The sequence below is a fragment of the Pangasianodon hypophthalmus genome, chromosome 10 (assembly GCF_027358585.1).
Source record: "Pangasianodon hypophthalmus isolate fPanHyp1 chromosome 10, fPanHyp1.pri, whole genome shotgun sequence".
NCBI lineage: Eukaryota > Metazoa > Chordata > Actinopteri > Siluriformes > Pangasiidae > Pangasianodon > Pangasianodon hypophthalmus.
In genome coordinates this window covers 22,144,203-22,162,928 of record NC_069719.1, presented here as the reverse complement: position 1 = coordinate 22,162,928, position 18,726 = coordinate 22,144,203, and the positions used below count along the sequence as shown (strand labels likewise).

General features: G+C 40.3%; 1 protein-coding gene across 14 annotated transcripts in view; it reads left to right on the top strand.

The window, feature by feature from the left end:
* The window catches only part of mdga2a (MAM domain containing glycosylphosphatidylinositol anchor 2a), a 308,605-nt gene that overhangs the window by 197,160 nt on the left and 92,719 nt on the right, over positions 1–18,726 (top strand). For all 14 annotated transcript variants that reach the window (XM_053237458.1, XM_053237457.1, XM_053237455.1 and 11 more), the window contains one exon: positions 6,039–6,308. In XM_053237458.1, the coding sequence (XP_053093433.1) occupies positions 6,039–6,308 (270 nt within the window). The remainder of the gene's footprint in view (positions 1–6,038; positions 6,309–18,726) is intronic.

The following is an 18,726-nucleotide window of genomic DNA, read 5'->3' as shown; positions in this document are numbered from 1 at the left end:
CACCCAACTCTCAGTGAACTTCAGAAATGCTGTGCACTACAATGAAAAGTACATCCTCTGAGCTAGTTCCCTTCGTCACATTATCTCTCAGCAAAGAGAGGACTCTTGAGAGCACATGCTTTCTCTGTACATACTCTGTGTGCCAGCTCTCAACCCATGGAGGATTCACTACACAGCAAGATGAGTCAACAGTGTTTAGCTGTCTTAACAACTGTTATGCAACAGATGCAGAGTGTATTTTATAATACTCAATGACTGTATTTTATAATACAAATGCAAGTCTGCCATTTCCCTTATTTGCTCTTGTAGTAGATTTATAAATTGTGGTAGTAAGATGATGCTGGACTGGTCAGATTAAAATGATCAGGAATGTGGGTCAGAGAGACCATGTGAAGTAAACCTGGTCATCTAAACTATGTTTAACTAAAATATTCCCCAGGGCATGTTTGGTATCAATCTAATCCATATTTCATGGTGAACGATGTGGTGACACCATAAATATCATACATGTTTATGAAGTAACATTTACAGTATATGATTTTATATTTTGCAAGGTTCCCCTATCTTATCTTTGTACACAATGGCTAAGGGAAAGACTTTGAGCAGCGAGCATTTGCAATTGCAAACGTGGGCTGAGGATGAGAGATAGGCTCTGGTTTTGCTAACTGAAGACATAGATGTAAAAACAAACAGTGAGACAGCTTTAAATTGGTTCTTTTTGGAACAAACCAGAAGATTAGCAGAAAAACCCAAAATATTATCTCAAATAAGGCTAAGTATAATAAAATTATATCGTCCTTTGGCTATTTAGTGCATCATAACAGCTTGAAAGCCTTAACAGAAGGAAATATTATGCTAGAAACAATGCGTACCACAGAGGGTGACCACGCTGAGGAAATATAGAAAATGTGTTTGCAAATCACCAGGTTGATGTGTTTGCAAATCACCAGGTTGATATCTGAAAGGGAATGTTGGGTAAAACAAAGTCCAGTGTTCAATCAACACATAGCTAAGCTTCATAGTGAGTTAGGCCGCTACAAGTTAGTGTTGAACTCACTCAGTCCTATTCCTGTATTCTCATGTGCTCATGCAAACAGCGCCACCCACCCACAAGCAGCTGTAAATGTACAGTCAGCTGGAGCAGCCAGGACTGACCAAGCAAACTTACAGCCTGTAATGTCCGCACATCCACATCAATCTCAGCACAAAACAAGGCCCAGATGGTGAAAGTTATTATATTAGTCACCAATCATCATGTCAGGAATGTGAATAATATGCAGCGAAAATTGGCACATTTCCCTGTACAGGTCCGTTTGAAATGCTCTGGATTAGCTTAATGTTAGAAGCTAGTATGTTTGGTCTGGACTTAAGAGATATTTGGCAGATAGTGCATACAACTATCCCATGTGAATTAGTGTCTAAAGTTCCAGGAGAGCTACGGAATGGCACAATAATTAATCCTTTATTGGTTGAAACAAACATTGATGTGCTAGCAAGACTTAAACAAGCCTTTATAGACTTTAGAGGAAATGGGCTTAAAGCAAGGAGAGGAACCTTTTGAAGAATTTGCTGAGCACCTCTGGGTAACCTTTAGGGAGTTCTCCAGATTTGCTGAACCAAGTAAAGATGATTAGGTTCTGCTGGAGTACCTTAAAAACAACGCAGTTCCCCATGTGCAGCAGGCACTGCATTTGGGTACAAATCCATCGGCACACACATTCAATTCTACAATTAGTTGGGCATCCAAAATAGTAAGGCGCATTAGACAGGATAAACACCAGATTGCATCAATTCAGTGGGTAGTTGAGAAGCCAGAATTTAAAACCACAAAAGTGTGTTTAAACCAACATATGCATTCCCAGTCACATATTAATCAAGGGAAATTCTGTCCCTTTGGCCACAAAATTGGCCATGCAGTCCAGAAATGCTGTTCTTTAGGAAACAGACATCCATCACCTTATTTTTTTTTGAAGCAAAAATGTACATTCAGATCATACAGCTCATATAAATGTGCCTGTGCATACAACACTGTGTGAGCTTACAGCTCTATTCAGTTAAGGGCTTTTAGTAAAGAGGTTCGCTGTCCCATAATATTAAACATTGTTTTTGATGATGTCTTGGTTAATGATCTTCCGCGCTTTATGCACTTCTGTCCTGACAAAGATTTCCGAGATGTCCAAATAGCAATCTGTTGCATCAAATACAAACACAATTATTCTTACAGAAACACATGCTAGTAGTTGTTTATGTATTGAATATACATTTAGTTTTGTAACGAGGAGTCAACCCGAATGGGGATCCATTAGCAGCGTTTAATAAAAGGCAGACACAATCGTACAGGCGTGGTCGAGCAACAGCAAAACAGGGTGATCAGAGGCGAGACAAAGGCAGAGTAATCAAACAGGCGGATGGTCAGGGCAGGCAGCAAAGAATCCAGAAACGAGAAATAACAGTCCAAGGTCAAACACAGTAATCCAACAAAGATACAAACACTCAGAAATGTCAGCCGGGGCAAAACAAGACTTTGCAAAGAGTGAGCGAGCAGCAGAGGCTTAAGTAGTCCCGGTAATAGGCTGCAGGTGAGCTCGTAATCAGTGCTGGGCGCGGGGTGATGGGAAATGTAGTTTAAAGAGGAAAGTCAATACTCGGGTGATGGTGACCTCTGGTGACGATCAGGGGGAACCACAGAGGCCGGATTCGTTACAGAGCCCCGCTCCTGCGAGCGGCTCCTGACGTGAGAAGGCAGACGACGCCGGGGTCTTCCGCGAGGACGAGGGGCCGGTTTATCCGGATGGGTCCTGTGGAAGTCAGTAGTAAGAGACGGGTCAAGAATGTCCTTGGCATTGACCCAGGACCTCTCCTCCGGTCCGTACCCCTCCCAGGCCACGAGATATTGCAGGACTCCTCCCCGGCGCCGAGAGTTTAAGATTTCCTGCACCTGATATGCCTCCTCACCGTCGATGATGAGGGGAGGGGGTCCCTGGTTCCGGGCCTCATCTAGGTCGTCCGCCCTTCTCGGAGCACCAGCAGCCTTGAGCAAGGAGACATGAAAAGTGGGTGAGATACGATATTGTGGAGGTAAGGCCAGACGATAAGAGACAGGGGTTATTTGTTTAACGACTTTGAATGGACCCACGTACCTGGGGCTGAGTTTGCGGCAGGGTAGTCGGAGCCGGAGGTCTCAAGTGGAGAGCCAGACCCACGATCCCGGGACATACTCAGGGTTGAGACGTCGGTGGTGATCTGCTTGTTCTTTCTGTCTCCTGATGGCACGTTGGAGATGGGTATGGGCCTCGTTCCAGGTAGTTTCACTCCTCCTGAACCAGTCATTAACTGCGGGTAATTCTGTGGGCTCCCCCCGGACCAGGGAAAGAGAGGTGGTTGGAACCCAAGCACGCATTGGAAGGGTGTAAGCCCGGTGGATTGTTTGCGCAGGGAATTTTGTGCGTATTCCGCCCAAAACAGATATCGGCTCCAATCAGCTTGATTGCGGTGACAGTAGGATCTTAGAAAGTGAGTAATCTCTTGATTGAGCCGCTCGGTTTGCCCATTGAATTCGGGATGGTAGCCGGAGGTAAGACTTATGTTAATGTCGAGATGTTTGAAGAAAGCTGTCCATACGTGAGAGGTGAACTGAGGGCCTCTGTCCGAGACGATATCTTCGGGGAGTCCGTAGAAGCGGAACACATGACTGCACAGGGTCTCTGCTGTTTCTAGGGCTGTGGGTAGTTTGGGTAAGGGTATCAGGCGACAGAACTTAGAGAAGCGATCAACAACAGTAAGAATGGTGGTATTGCCTCTGGAGTTGGGGAGGTCGGTGATAAAGTCGTTGGTGATGTGGGACCAGGGTCTCTGAGGAATGGGCAGAGGCTGGAGCAAACCCGCCGGTAACTGTTTAGAAGATTTGGTGGTGTTGCAAGTTACACAGTTCTTAATGTATGTAGTGGTGTCAGAACGAAGAGCGACAAACAAGGAGCATTGGAGCAAAAAACCCTTACATCTCGCCGGTGTGCCGTCAAACTTTTCCGGGTAAGCTAAGCGAGGGCTAGCCGTGGCATGACTCGGAGGAGGTGCTTGGGGTGCTGGCTCTACCGACAGTGAGGCAGATTTGGAAGAAGGTAGCCGTATCGCTTGCAAAGTTTTTACTAATTCCTCCGTGAGAGATGTGAGGCGTGCTAGCTGTTGTTGATGGGCGGCTAGCACGTTTGCCTGGGCAGAGACCTCGGTAGAGAGTCTGTAGACCGCTGCTGGATCAAGAGGTGGCGAAGTCTTCTGTAACGAGGAGTCAGCCGAATGGGGATCCATTAGCAGCGTTTAATAAAAGGCAGACACAATCGTACAGGCGTGGTCGAGCAACAGCAAAACAGGGTGATCAGAGGCGAGACAAAGGCAGAGTAATCAAACAGGCGGATGGTCAGGGCAGGCAGCAAAGAATCCAGAAACGAGAAATAACAGTCCAAGATCAAACACGGTAATCCAACAAAGAAGATACAAATGCTCAGAAATGTCAGCCGGGGCAAAACAAGACTTCGCAAAGAGTGAGCGAGCAGCAGAGGCTTAAGTAGTCCTGGTAATAGGCTGCAGGTGAGCTCGTAATCAGTGCTGGGTGCGGGGTGATGGGAAATGTTGTTTAAAGAGGAAAGTCAATACTCGGGTGATGGTGACCTCTGGTGACGATCAGGGGGAACCACAGAGGCCGGATTCATTACAAGTCTAATGTGGCTTTAGCTGTTGTTGAATAGTTGTTAATGAAATGTAGCTAAATTTGTTACAGTTGTTGATGTATTAAATATACATTTAGACTAATGCAAATAAAGCTGTCCTACAGTTTTTAATGTACTGTAGTACATTTAGACTAAAGTAGTTAAAATTGTCACATAAGACTGGATTTGGGTAAATTTGTGGCATTTAGAGGGTAAAACCACAACCTGATCTTGAAGTAGCCATTAAATTATTCAAGACCCATGTGTTACCTATGTTGAAGTTTTTCCAATCTCTCCTAATGGCATTGTGTGGGTTCTGTCATAAATAACACCAACAAAGCCCAACTAAGGAGTAGAGTTGACTGTTGAATTTTAACTTGTAATGCTTTTCCCCACAGCATTCAGAGGTGCTACACCTCTGTAGTTAATATAAAATGCTCTTGCACAGCAACAGGATAGTTAATAGAGCCAGTCGCCAGCTTGCACATTATTATTGTTTTTATTCCTGACCAGTACGTCCACACAGCTAAAGATGCTTGGTGGAACTGAATCTTCAGGGGTCATGTCCTCGTCAGCCCTATGATCACCAATCACCTGTAGGCATCACTGCCATCAACCAACGATGACTGCCACATGTTTTCTGGTCAACATGGGATACCTTTTCCTATTGTTCCAAAGACTAACTCTCAGGAACCTAATTAACATATAACACCCTAATGTGAGCCTACCTAACTGGGTGTCCACACTGCCATAAAATAAATTGTGCCTATCCCATTTAGTACTCTGATCTTTATACATTCATAGAGGCTTAGTGGTATAAAATGGTATGCGTTATACAATGGCGAGAGATGCATTTATCATTAAGCATCCTATGCCCGCGATTCTGTCCACTGACTCTATAAGTTCTCTTTGTTTTTACTTTCTGTATATTGTGTATTTGTCTTTTATACAATAATCCTATTTATTACATTCATTAACTAAAAGATTATACTTTGGAATCAGTTACATTAAGATAACAGTTATTATAAATTGGAGTCGGGTAATTAATTAAATATATTGGAGTCAGATATTTAAATCATAAAGCTAAAACACACATTAACCTTTGGCTGAACCTATTTCCGTCTTTGGTCATAGGACAGCAGCAGACTAAGATATCATCATCTTATATTTTAGTCCTACACTGTCAATGACTGATGATTCTGTAAATATGCAGAATTTAAGACTATAGATGTTGCCTTGAGAGCACCACCTTTTACATACATATATATTTATATTACATATTTTTTTACATTAAATAATGTTTTTATGATTTATTTCTATTATTTTTTTGGATAGATCCCCCTGCAGTGGAGCCAACATACACTGAGCTACGCCAGGGCCTGGGCAGAGCATTCACAATGAATTGCAGAGTACTACGAGCACATCCATCTCGTGTGCTGAAGTATGAGTGGAAGCTGGGTTCACGCCTCCTCACCATGGGCCAGTTGGATACACGTGATGACACTGAGTACCATGTCAGGGCACTGAACCGTGAGGGCTATGGTGCCTACACCTGCGACATCAGCAATGAGGCTGGTGCTGGCCGCTGTACCTTCCACGTGACTGGTAAGATTGTGGCCTACATCAGCTACGCTTGTGATGGGGGATTTGGTGTATCCATGTAGGCAGATGATGTAAACAAATTTCTCCCCAAATCCAGCGTGTCACCCCTGACACAGCACTGACAGTGAATAGTTATTAAGACTGTCACCTGACTCAATAACCCTTTTCCCCCCATTTTTAACAAAAAAAGATATAGGTTTTTTTTTTCTATAGTCAGGTCCATAAATATTTGGATATTGACAAAGTTATTTTAGGTATCTACCACAGTATGTTGGAGTTTAAATTAACCAATGAATATGAGCTCAAGGTTCAGACTTTCAGCATTAATTTGAAGCTGTTTACATCCAAATCTGGTGAAAGGTACAGGAATTAGAGAACTTTATTTTGCCCATCCCCTTTTTTTAAGAGACCATAATACACTGTAAAAACGATTTTTTGACACAACTTGACTTAGTCAAGTTATCTTGTTGCTTTGACTCAGTTAATTTTAGCAGACATGAAGTGTTTTATGTACCATGAAGTTAATTTTCATGTACCTTTTGAAATAACATGCAGTAAATTTAGCTGTGAACAGGCGGCAGATCACTCTGAATGGAGGCTGAGTGAAGAAGTTGACGGAGATGATGGTTCAATTAAAATTGCAGTGTCTAAACTGGAGTCAGAAAATGTATCTATAGAGGGGGTGAAAAGGACGTTCATTGTCACCTTGTGGACACTTTTTTTTGAAGTGTCACGCTAGCTAAATGCTTTTAGAATCTAAATCTAAGAATCTAACTAGCTATTATCTAACGATAAACATTAACTAAAGCTGGCTACATAAAATACCTCTATTGACTAGATTAACGAGAGGTCAGCTATCTGCGTTAAAATGTCAAAAATGCAGTGATTTCATCAACTTACCAGCGAGCGTGTTTGGGAAACATTGAAATGAATGAGGTTCAGTGCTGGAACTATTCAGTGTTTGGAACTATCGTTTGCCCCATGACATGTGTCACTTTCTCCGATTACAACAGAAGTCTATGGAAATCACAAGTCTCTGTATCGACAACGCTGGGTCAAAAGTGTCCTAATGGGATTACCACTTGCATGTTAGTCCTGCACACTGGAATAGCAAGCCGCTGGTAGAGGCTTCTGCTTCATCTTTAAGCCTTCATTTACGCTAGAATTTTTTCCCTAGCACAGTCTGTGATTAAGCAAAATAAACTTCTTAAATGTATTTATTATGTAATTATTAGTCCTCAAAAAAAGTAATGGTTGCTAAGACCCTGATTATAATACATTAGATATTGTTACTTATTGGAGTATGCAATTTCAAAAATGGTCACTAAAAGAATCAGTTTAATTAAACATTCTGAACTTTTAACGTTTGCTAAACATCATATCTAGATTTGATTTATAGGTAAAATGTTTGGAATGATGTAAAATAAAATATGAAAAATACATTTTACAGGTTTACTGTTAGCTGTTCAGAACTGGCGGGTTTCACAGAAAACCTGATGGGTGACAAGCCTAAATTAACAATTTATAAAAAGCACAAGTCAAGATATACTTACTAATTTTATTGTTTGGAGTACATAAAATCCATCTGTAGTCATCCAAACTGTTTTTGCTTGTGTGACCAACAAATATAGACAAATGGCAGACAGCACATCTGTCTCAACTCTGGCAAAGTAGGACCTCATCATGACATGGTGTTTCTGACATACGCACGCTACACAAAAGTTGACAGAACATATGTTTTGTGGTTATATGAACAAGTTATTTATTGTCCTGTGTATTTACTGTCCTGCACTCGTCTCACACTGTTGTGTATTTGCAATTTATGTAAAAAAGATTTGGGAGATTCAAGTAAGATAACTAAACAAATAAAACCAAAGAAAAGTCAAAGAAAATGTAATTAAAAAAAAAATCCAATTTCTTGTGAGGAAAAAGTAAGGACACCCCCACATTTATTTGTACTTAAAATGGCTAAAATTACTTGCAGGTGTATCACATCAGGTGCAAATTATTAGAACATCGTTACAGAGCATTTTGAAGGAGGCTTACTTTATTTAAACCTCAGACATTTAGTTTAGTTTGCTCTTAATTGTTGAAGTGAGAGGTATCACCATGGTGAGATCCAAAGAGCTCTCTGAGGCCTTCAGTAAGAAGATTGTTGATTATTATGAGTCTGGTAAGGGATATAAAAAGATCTCAAAAGGATTTGTAATCAGCCATTCCACTGTCCGGAAAATCCGGAAAGTTGATGTCAAAGTGCATGAATCTACAATAAGAAAGAAACTGCACAATTTTAATTATCATGGGAGGTGTGCAAGGGGGAAACCTTTGCTGTCTAAGAAAAACATGAGGGCAAGAGTGAAGTTTGCCAAAGAACACACAGAAAGGCCAAGACTTCTGAAATAATTTGCATTGGACAGATGAGTCTAAAATTGAATTATTTGAACACCATAACAGAGGGCATGTTTGGCGTAAACCAAATACAGCATTTCAGCAAAAGAACCTCATACCAACTGTGAAACATGGAAGTCTTATGGTTTGGGGATGCTTTGCTGCAGCAGGACCTAGCCAGCTCACCATCATAGAATCCACTATGAATGCTACACTGTATCAGAAGGTTCTTGAGGAACATGTGAGACCATCTGTCAAAAAATTGAAGCTGAAGCAGAACTGGACCTTGCAACATAAGAGTGACCCAAAACATACCAGTAAATCCACCAAGGACTGGCAGAAAAGTAAAAAATGGAGAGTTCTGGAATGGCCAAGTCAAAGACCAGATCTAAATCCTATTGAGATCCTGTGGGGTGATTTGAAATGGATTTTGCATGCAAGAAATCCCTCAAACATCACACAGCTGAAAGAATTCTGCATTGAGGAGTGGGGGAAACTTTCTTCCAGTCAATGTCAGAAACTGGTAGATGGCTACAAGAAATGCCTCATTGAGGTTATTTCAGTCAAAAGGGGAAACACTAGCTATTAGGGCATAGGGTGTCCTAACTTTTTCCTCAGTTGAAATACTCATTTTTGTTGATTTCTTTTCTTTAATAAGTGAAAACAAAGTGATTTTTTGTAGTTTACATGCAATTATATCACTTTCATCTACAGGTACAAATTAAAACAAGATCAGAAATTGACATGTTCTCATTTCTTAATGAGAACTGAATATTTAATGGGGTGTGTGTGTGTATATATATATATATATATATATATATATATATATATATAATGTCAGGTCCGGAAGTATTTGGACAATGACGGAGTTTTTGTGATTTTGCCTTTATACACCACCACAATGTATTTGAAATAAAACAATCAAGATGTGATCAAAGTGTAGAGTTTCAGCTTTATTTTAAGAGGTTCCACAAAAATACTCATTCTCTCAAAGCCATGCATTTATGATGATTTCCTACTGCACTGAATAAAAGTGCCATTTCCCTCACACTATCACACAAATCGTCATTGAGATTTGTGTGCTTACATGGGTCAAGAACATCACAATAACAAAACATTAAATTTATTTGTCTCCAAAATCTTTTTACATGAAGAAAATAAAATGATACAGAAATAGAAATTATCCCTCTTACTCAGAATCTCTGGGAAATGTAATGACATTTATCTCAATGAGTAAAAACAAAATGAAAAGGCCAGAAAATGTCGGTTGGGCAGAGCTATAACTATTTTCCACCGTTTCATGTGTTCATTCTTGCTGTTGCTTATACAAAGGAATTGTGAGATGCTCTGTATGCTGCTTGCTATACTCCCGGCCACAACTGTTGTCCTGCACTGCTAGATAGGCCTGTCTTCTATGATTGACATATTTATGCTAAATTTAATTCTTTGGAGAAAGGCTTTGCTAGGGCCATAAATCAAGAAGTAAAGGCAATATGCATTTGTAAATTGACCTGGAATTGAACTAAATGGTCTAATTTTAGTTGCCTAAAATTGCTGCAGTTTTTTTTTTTTTGGTCAAATAAAACTAGACTAAAACATTAACATTAACATAACATTAATCGAATGACGAAAATATGACTAAAATGTGTTTCCATCAAAAGACTAAGGCTAAAAATAAATCCAAATTAGCTGTAAAAAAAAATAATAATAATAGTAACTCCAGTTTTTTGCATTGGAATGTAAATTCTAAAAATTTCTTATAAAACTATGGAATGCATTATGTTAAGTGCCTGAAATATGTAAGCAAATGTGAGTGTAAAATGAGTTACATTCATTAACCAAAGGGAAATATTTGGATTCTTTTATTTTTTTTAGGTTGCAATTTTTGATAAAGTGCGTGCAGTTTTTCTCATGAGGACCAGGAAAATGTCCACACAAGGTCAAATCTGTCACACATGGCCTCAAATTGTTATGATGCCACAGTCATCCATGGCTGAGAGTCAGAATTGGCCATGCTCTCTGGGTGGGAATGATGGCATTACTCTCTCCCCTGACAAGCACAATGACACTAGCCAATCATGGGCATCTGTAAGCTTGTGTATGCAGAAGTGTTCTTGATTCATTCTCAGTGATGCACTCAGCTACATTCACCACACTCTGTAGGGACTTAAGGTCAGTAGCAGTATAACTGCCATACCAGACCATGGTCATTATGCTCTCTTCAGTGCATCTGTGTAACATTGAGGGGCCTTTTTGATCTTTTGTGGAAGGTGTTGAAGCTCCATGTGAGATTTTCCTTGATGTGAACTCTTACTTTTTCAACGGGTGGTTTCTAGTTGCTGCTAAAGTGGCTTTCTACTTAGACATGTTCTTAACCACACTAATGCCAGCATTCAGATTGTTCTTTGTGGCTCTCAATGTCTCCTTGTTGCCAGATTTAAAACTTATATGAAGGGCTATCAGCAGAAGACAAACTTCTATGTTTATTGGAATGAGACAGAGTCAAGAGTCACCTTCACTGTCCTGTTTTTCATTGTAATTAGGTTGTGTGAGATTTAAAGCTTTGGTATTAGCATCATTAGCATTTTAAGCTACACAATAGCTCATTCAGCTGCTTGACAGCCAAGTAAAACAGGACAGTGAATGCAGTCAGCCATTCTCATGAATCAATATGAGTCAAAAGGTCTTATGTTTGTAGTGTTATAACACAAAGTTATAATACTCTAAACTCCTGAAATTCAGCTCATTTTGATTTATGAGAATTATGAAATGGAGTGACTTCACTGTTTTTTTTTTTTGTAATAAAAAAATGTAAGCAGGCCATTAAAACAGTTCAGATCTTTATATAGATTGCTTATATACCTGTCCAGTAGCAACATAGCTAATTCTGTATACAGCTTTATCCTTCACCAGTAATAAATTACCCCAAATTGCAAAAGTGCTAGCAGTTTTTCATTGCACTCCAGGTGGAGTTTGCCAAAACCTGAGGCATGCCTCGTTTAGGCATGATTCTTGTGGGATGTTCACAATAATACGGGAGTATGTGTATGGTTGCGTCAAGAGATGGGATTGGCTTGGGCCAGAGGACGAGAACCTAGCTCCAGAAATGTCTTGTTTATATACATATGCGGCTGAAGTGAATAAAGTTCAAGTTGCAAGTGTCGAACTCGTGCATGTTATTCTCAAGAAACACAACATGGTGTCAGAAATGCACTTGTAGAGTCGTTCCCTCGTACGGAGTGTAGGTTAGACATGTAAAATGCTAAAGTTCCTGTGTTTAATGTTAACCTGGTGGTAGCCATGGAGGATGCACAGGATGAGAACATGCACAGACCAGAGCTGGTTAATGTTGTCACATCGGGGCCGAGCACAACATTTAGCATTCAGCCACCAAAGCCCTTCGAATTTTCCAAGCCGCACAAGTGGCCCAGATGGATCTGACTATTTGAACGTTTTTGTCAAGCAAGTAACCTGTATTTGTCTACAGAGGGAAATTAGGTGAATATGCTCATCTGTTGTATGGGAGACAAGGCTGACGACATTCTGCTATGGCAAAATCTGACAGAACAGCAGAGAAATGTATACTTTGTTGTGAAAAAGAATGTGATTTACTAAAGGGCTAGGTTTAAGTTGCAGAAATAGGGGTGGAATGAAACAGTGGAATCATTCGTGACTGCACTATATACGTTAGCTGAACACTGTAATTACGGACTGCTATATGATGAGCTTGTAAGAGACAGACTGGTAGTGGGACTGACTGATTTAGGCCTGTCTGAATGCATGTAGCTTGATAAAGATTTAACAGTAGACAAGGCAGTTAGCATGGCAGAAGAGTCAGGTCAATTAAGTCAGGTCAATTAAGTCAGTTCATGAGGTAACCGAGGAAAGCACCATAGTCCTTGTGTCAGTGACAGCTGCAGAAGGCCCATGGAGAACTGAAATTGTGGTGGTAGGCAAAAAAGTGAAATTTAAGACTGACAAGGGTCAGCTGTAAAACCTGTAAAAAGTCCTCTCTCATAGGACCAGGTGGACAACCACTGGAGGTGCTAGGCGTTACCAGTTTAGTGCTGCAAAAGGCGGAAGTAGAAGCAACACAGGATATGTTCGTGATTAAAAACCACAATCAAACAGCATTATTGGGTAGGCCAGCAATAACATGTCTAGATCTAGTTACGAGACTGGACAGCATTGACATAATAACTCTAAAGAAATCATATCCAAAACTGTACAGTGGTTTAGGGGTCATCAGCCAGTCTTATGCTATAAAGCTCCAACCAAATGTAGTGCCTTTTTCTCTTAAGACTCCAAGGTGAATTCCTCTGTATGGAGAAAATGTGTCATAAGCAGAGTGGAAGCCAACTGACTGGTGCTCTGGTATGGTGATAATGCCGAAGAAACACAGGACTGTCCAGCTTTGCAGTGTAGAGAGAAATACATACTGCCATCCGTGGAACAAAGTCTTGGTGTGTTGGCAGGGGCCAAGATCTTTAGCAAGCTTGATGCAAACTCAGGATTTTGGCAAATTCCTCTAACCCCAGACACTACAGTGCAGCCCTCAGGGCAGTGGTGGCTCAGTGGTTAAGGCTCTAGGTTACCTGATCAGAAGGTTGGGGGTTCAAGCCCCAGAACTGCCAAGCTGCTACTGTTGGGCCCTTGAGCTAGGCCCTTAACCCTCTCTGCTCCTGGGGTGTTGTATCATGGCTGACCCTACACTCTGACCCCAGCTTCCCAGCAAACTAGAATACATGAAGAAAAGAATTTCACTGTGCTGTAATGTATACTGTATGTGACAAATAAAGGCTGTTTTTTCTTCTTCTGCTTGCCTTTGGCATTGCTTCAGCTCATGAACATTTCCAATGCAGAATGGTGTCGGACATTAGAGAAGGACTGGTGGGAGTCACCTGTCATATGGATGATGTACTTACCTGGGGAGGAACCCGGGATGAACATGATGCACGTTTGCACATGGTATTGCAAAAGATTCAGAATGCTGGCATCACACTTAACGTGGATAAGTGCGATCTGTCAAAAAGCAAGATTCACTTTCTGGGACATATCATCTCAGCTGATGGAATCAGACCAGATCCTGGGAAAACTGAGGCTATGAGGAAAATGCAGCCACCCTCAAACGTCAGTGAGGTAAGAAGTTTTCTGGAGATGGTGATGGTGGTGGGAAATTTATCCCACAACTTGCTATGAAAGACAAACCGCTTAGAGACTTATCGTCAAAGCAAAATCACTGGGACTGGGGAACAGAGCAGAACAAAGCTTTTAGAGACTTAAAAGAAGAGCTGTCATCTACTCCTGTGTTAGCAATGTACGATCCTGAAAAAGACATCAAAGTGTCTGCAGATGCTTCATCATTTGTGGAGACCATTTGTGGAGGCATATGCTTCATGCTCTCTTACTCCTCTAGAGCAGTGTTATTCTCAAGTTGAAAAGGAAGCACTAGGTCTTACATGGGCATGTGAACACTTCAAAGATTTCCTTTCTGGAAAACAGTTCACTATGGAAACAGATCAGCCTCGGAACACAATCATTGTTTCAAACATTTCAGGATGAGACTGATGAAGTATTCTTATTCAATCGTGCATGTTCCAGGGAAGAATTTAGGGACTGCTGATGCACTCTTATGCAAACCTGAAAAAACAAGGCTCAATAATGGTGAGTTGCTAGAAGACACAAACATTTAACAGCAGTTCTTACCTCTCCAACCTAAACAAACACTTCTACATTTACAGCATTTGGGAGACACCCTTATCCAGAGCAGCTTACATTTATACAACTGAGTAGTTGAGGGCCTTGCTCAGGGACCCAGCAGTGGCAGGTTGGTGGTGCTGGGGATTGAACTCATAACCTTCTGATCATTAGTCCACCAGCTTATCCACTGAGCTACTACTGCCACTACCACACTTGAAATCAGACAGTGTCTGTGAGCAGGTTATAAAAATTTGTATGAGGGGATGGCCTGATAAAAGGGTCCACCAAATCTGTCCTGGGCTGAGCGAGCTTTCCTCACAGTTCATAATGGAGTACGTCTGAAAGATTCCAAGCTTGTAATTCCATCTTCACTCAGAAACCATGCTCTGGAAAAGCTCCATGAAGGTCATCAGGGAATAGTGAAATGCAGGGAACGAGCATGCCAGTCCATATGGTGGCCTGGACTGATGTGGTATAGAGATGCAGAATCTGCATAGAGCAATGAGTGAATCCAAAAGAACCACTCATTACCACAGAGCATCCAGAAAGACTGTGGCAAAAGCTTGGAGCAGATTTGTTCATGCTGAAAAATAGAACATATTTGCTTGTGGTGGACTATTATCCGAGATATGTGGAAGTTGTCACAGACCTGTCACAGACTAAATCATCAGATGTGAGACATGGCACCCCCGAGACGCTGGAATATGTGATAATGGGCCACAATTCGTAGCTCAGGATTTTGCAGATTTTGTGACAGCATACAAATTCAAGCATGTGACCAGCAGTCCAAGATTTCCACAGAGCAACGTAGAAGCAGAACGTGCTGTCCAAACGATTAAAAATCTTTTGAAAAAAGCATCTGATCCATATGTAGCAATGTTGGCATACAGGTCTGCTCCATTGCAGGATGGGTATAGTCCGAGCCACCTTCTCAGGGGGAGACGGCTGAGGACAACTGTGACAACTCTTCCTCAGTTACTCAAACCTTCCCTTGCTGATGGTCATGCTGTTCACTCACAAGTGGAAAGGAGGAAAAGTGTGGACACTCAGAGGTATGACATGCATCATAGTCAGAAAACTGATCAATCTACAGCCTGGATGTGAAGTCTCGGTTACTGATGTCAAAACCCCTGGGACCATTGTAAAAGACCATAATACTCCACAATCGTATGTGGTAAATGTTCCACATGGTTCTCTTCGGTGGAACAGACTTCACCTGATACCTTTCCCATCTCTGGAGAATGGAAGCTGTATTAAACCTGAGATGATTGAAGAACTACCCACTGCATCCACACCAATATCTCCTGTGTGGGTGCAGCATGAGATACAAAGAACATGGTTTGGAAGAGCCATGATTAAACCAAACAGGCTAAACTTTTAGAAAAACAAGAAGTGGAAAAAACATTGATGTTGCTTAACAGGAGACATATCTCTATTTTTTTTTTTAACGTTACATGCAGTTACAACAATTCTGACCATTTTTCTTGCAAAATATCGGCTCAAACAACAAGCAGTATTAAGTCCAGTACGGTTTTATGTAACCACAATATGTCACATTGAAATTCATGTCTTGGGCTTTAAATATGCTTAAAAACAACAATGCCATTTGAGGGCAATAGTTAATATATATATATATATATATATTTATATATATATATATATATATATATATATATATATATATATATATATATATATATATATATATAATGTAAATTTATTTATTTATATACAGTCAGGTGACATTATATAATTATACATTCTATACAGTCATACATTACATTATATACATTCTATACAGTCATACAGATAATGACAGAGTTTTTGTGATTTTGCCTTTATACACCACCACAGTAGATTTGAAATAAAACAATTAAGATGTGATTGAAGTGTAGACTTCCAGCTTTCTTATAAGAGGTTCCACAAAAATATGGCATTTACCATTTAGGAATTACAGGCATTTTAAGCAAAGTACTTCCATTTTCAGAGGCTCAAAGGTATTTGGACAATTGACTGACAAGAATGAATTGACCAGGTGCGGTCCAGTCCTTCGTTACTTCAAGACAAATGAAGCAGATAAAAGGTCTGGAGTTGATATCAGGTATTGAGTTGGCATTCGGCAGCTGTTTGACTGGAGCTACCAATATGAAGTCCAAGGAGATATCAATGCAAGTGAAGGAGGCCATCATTAGGCTGAAAAAACAACATAAATCTATAAGAGAGATAGCAAAAACCTTAGGTTTGGCCAAATCAACAGTTGGGTATATTCTTAAAAAGAAAGAAAGCACTGGTGAGCTCAACAACATTGAAAGGCCTGGAAGACCACAGAAGACAACTAAAGTGGATGATCGCAGAATCCTTTCCTTGGTGAAGAAAAACCCCTTCACAACATCAACAGAAGTCAAGAATACTCTGGAGAAGGTAGGCGTATCATTGTCAAAATCTACAATCAAGAAACGCCTTCATGAATGTAAATACAGAGGGTTTACAACAAGGTGCAAACCACTGGTAACATTCAAGAACAGGAAATCCAGACTCTGCCAGAAAACATCTAAAAGAGCCTCCCATGTTCTGGAATAAGATTCTAACTTGTACCAGAATGATGGGAAGAGAAAAGTATGGTGAAAGAAAGGAACAGCTCATGATCCAAAGTATACCACATCATGTGTCAAACATGGTGGAGGAAGTGTTATGGCATTTGCATATATGGCTGCCAATGGAACGGGCTCACTGGTGTTTATTGATGATGTGACTGCTGACAGAAGTAGCAAGATGAATTCTGAGGTGTATAGGGCTATACTCTCTGCTCACATTCAGCCAAATGCTACAAAACTGATAGGACACCGCTTCACAGTGCAGGTGGATGATGACCCTAAATGATAGCAACTCAAGACTTTTTGAAGGCAAAGAAATGGAATATTCTTCAATGGCCAAGTCAGTTGCCTGATCTCAACCCAATAGAGCATGCTTTTGACTTACTGAAGACAAGACTGAAGGCAGAAAGACCCACAAACAAGTAGCAACTGAAGGTGGCCGCAGTGAAGGCCCAGCAAAGCATCTCCAGGGAGGAAACTCAGAATTTGAGTTTTGAGGTCATGGGCTCCAGACTTCAGGCAGTCATTGACTGTAAAGGATTTTCATCCAAGTATTAAAATTATGGTTATATTTACAATTATGTCACTTTGTCTAAATACCTTTGAGCCCCTGAAAATGGAGGTATTTTATTGAAAATGGCTGTAATTCCTAAATGGTAAGCTCTTAAAACAAAGCTTCTACAGGTCTACATTTCGATTACATCTTGATTGTTTTATTTCAAATCCATTGTGGTGGTGTATAAAGGCAAAATCACAAAAACTCTGTCATTGTCCAAATACTTCCGGACCTAACTGTATATGTAAATATATATAAAATGAATTGACCCTGTAAAGTCCATGGAAAGGTTTTTTTTGTTTGTTTTTATAGAAGAGAACAGAGGAAGCAGCACCTTAATTGAAGATATCTTGAAAACCAAATTTTCTCTGGCATCACACCACCCCATTGTTGATTATTTTCCTATAACAGCAGGCCTCATTGTGTTTTATTCCTTACTTATTATACTAGCAAAGTTGACAGTCAAGGTTTTGGAATGTCTAATGGTTTAGAGTCTTGTGTAAAAATAGAAAAAAATCATTCAAATTGCTTCAGTTAGATGTTGACTGCCAAGTGACCCATGCAATGTTTAGGTTTTTGACTTTTACTGTTGTTGGAACAGTGTGGTTTGGCTAAAGTCTGTAACTGGACCTTGATTTTAACAGTAATTTTTAGCAGAGCTGAATTTATTCCTAATCGTTAAACAGAGTAAAATCTGGGATCCCATTTGCACCGCACAAGCCTTTTCCATCTTAATAACACTAACTGATAGTGACATTCCTTGCCAGCAGGTATCAGCAAATTCTCTACTTCAAATACATTTTTGATCTCATGTGAAGCTCTTCTTTTTCTGCTACAGTATAATAGTGCCTTTTGAATCAAACACATCATGCTTGCATCCGTGCTTCATTGCTGTAAGAACTAAACTCTTGCCCTTAAAAAGTACTGTTTTCATTTTGGGCATAAAAGTATCTATAAACACAAAGCAACTGGTCCAGAATCCGTATCAGGCAAACATTTTGCAAAAGTTTCTGCTATCTCTCTGATAGGTCTGGTTTGTTTTTCAGCCTAATTGTGGACTCTTTCACTTGCATCTACACCTTTTTGGACCAAAGTGAGAGTTCCCATGAACAACTACCAAATGCAAATTCAATGCTTAGAATCAACTCCAGACATTTATCTCCTTAATTTGTCATGAAATAAC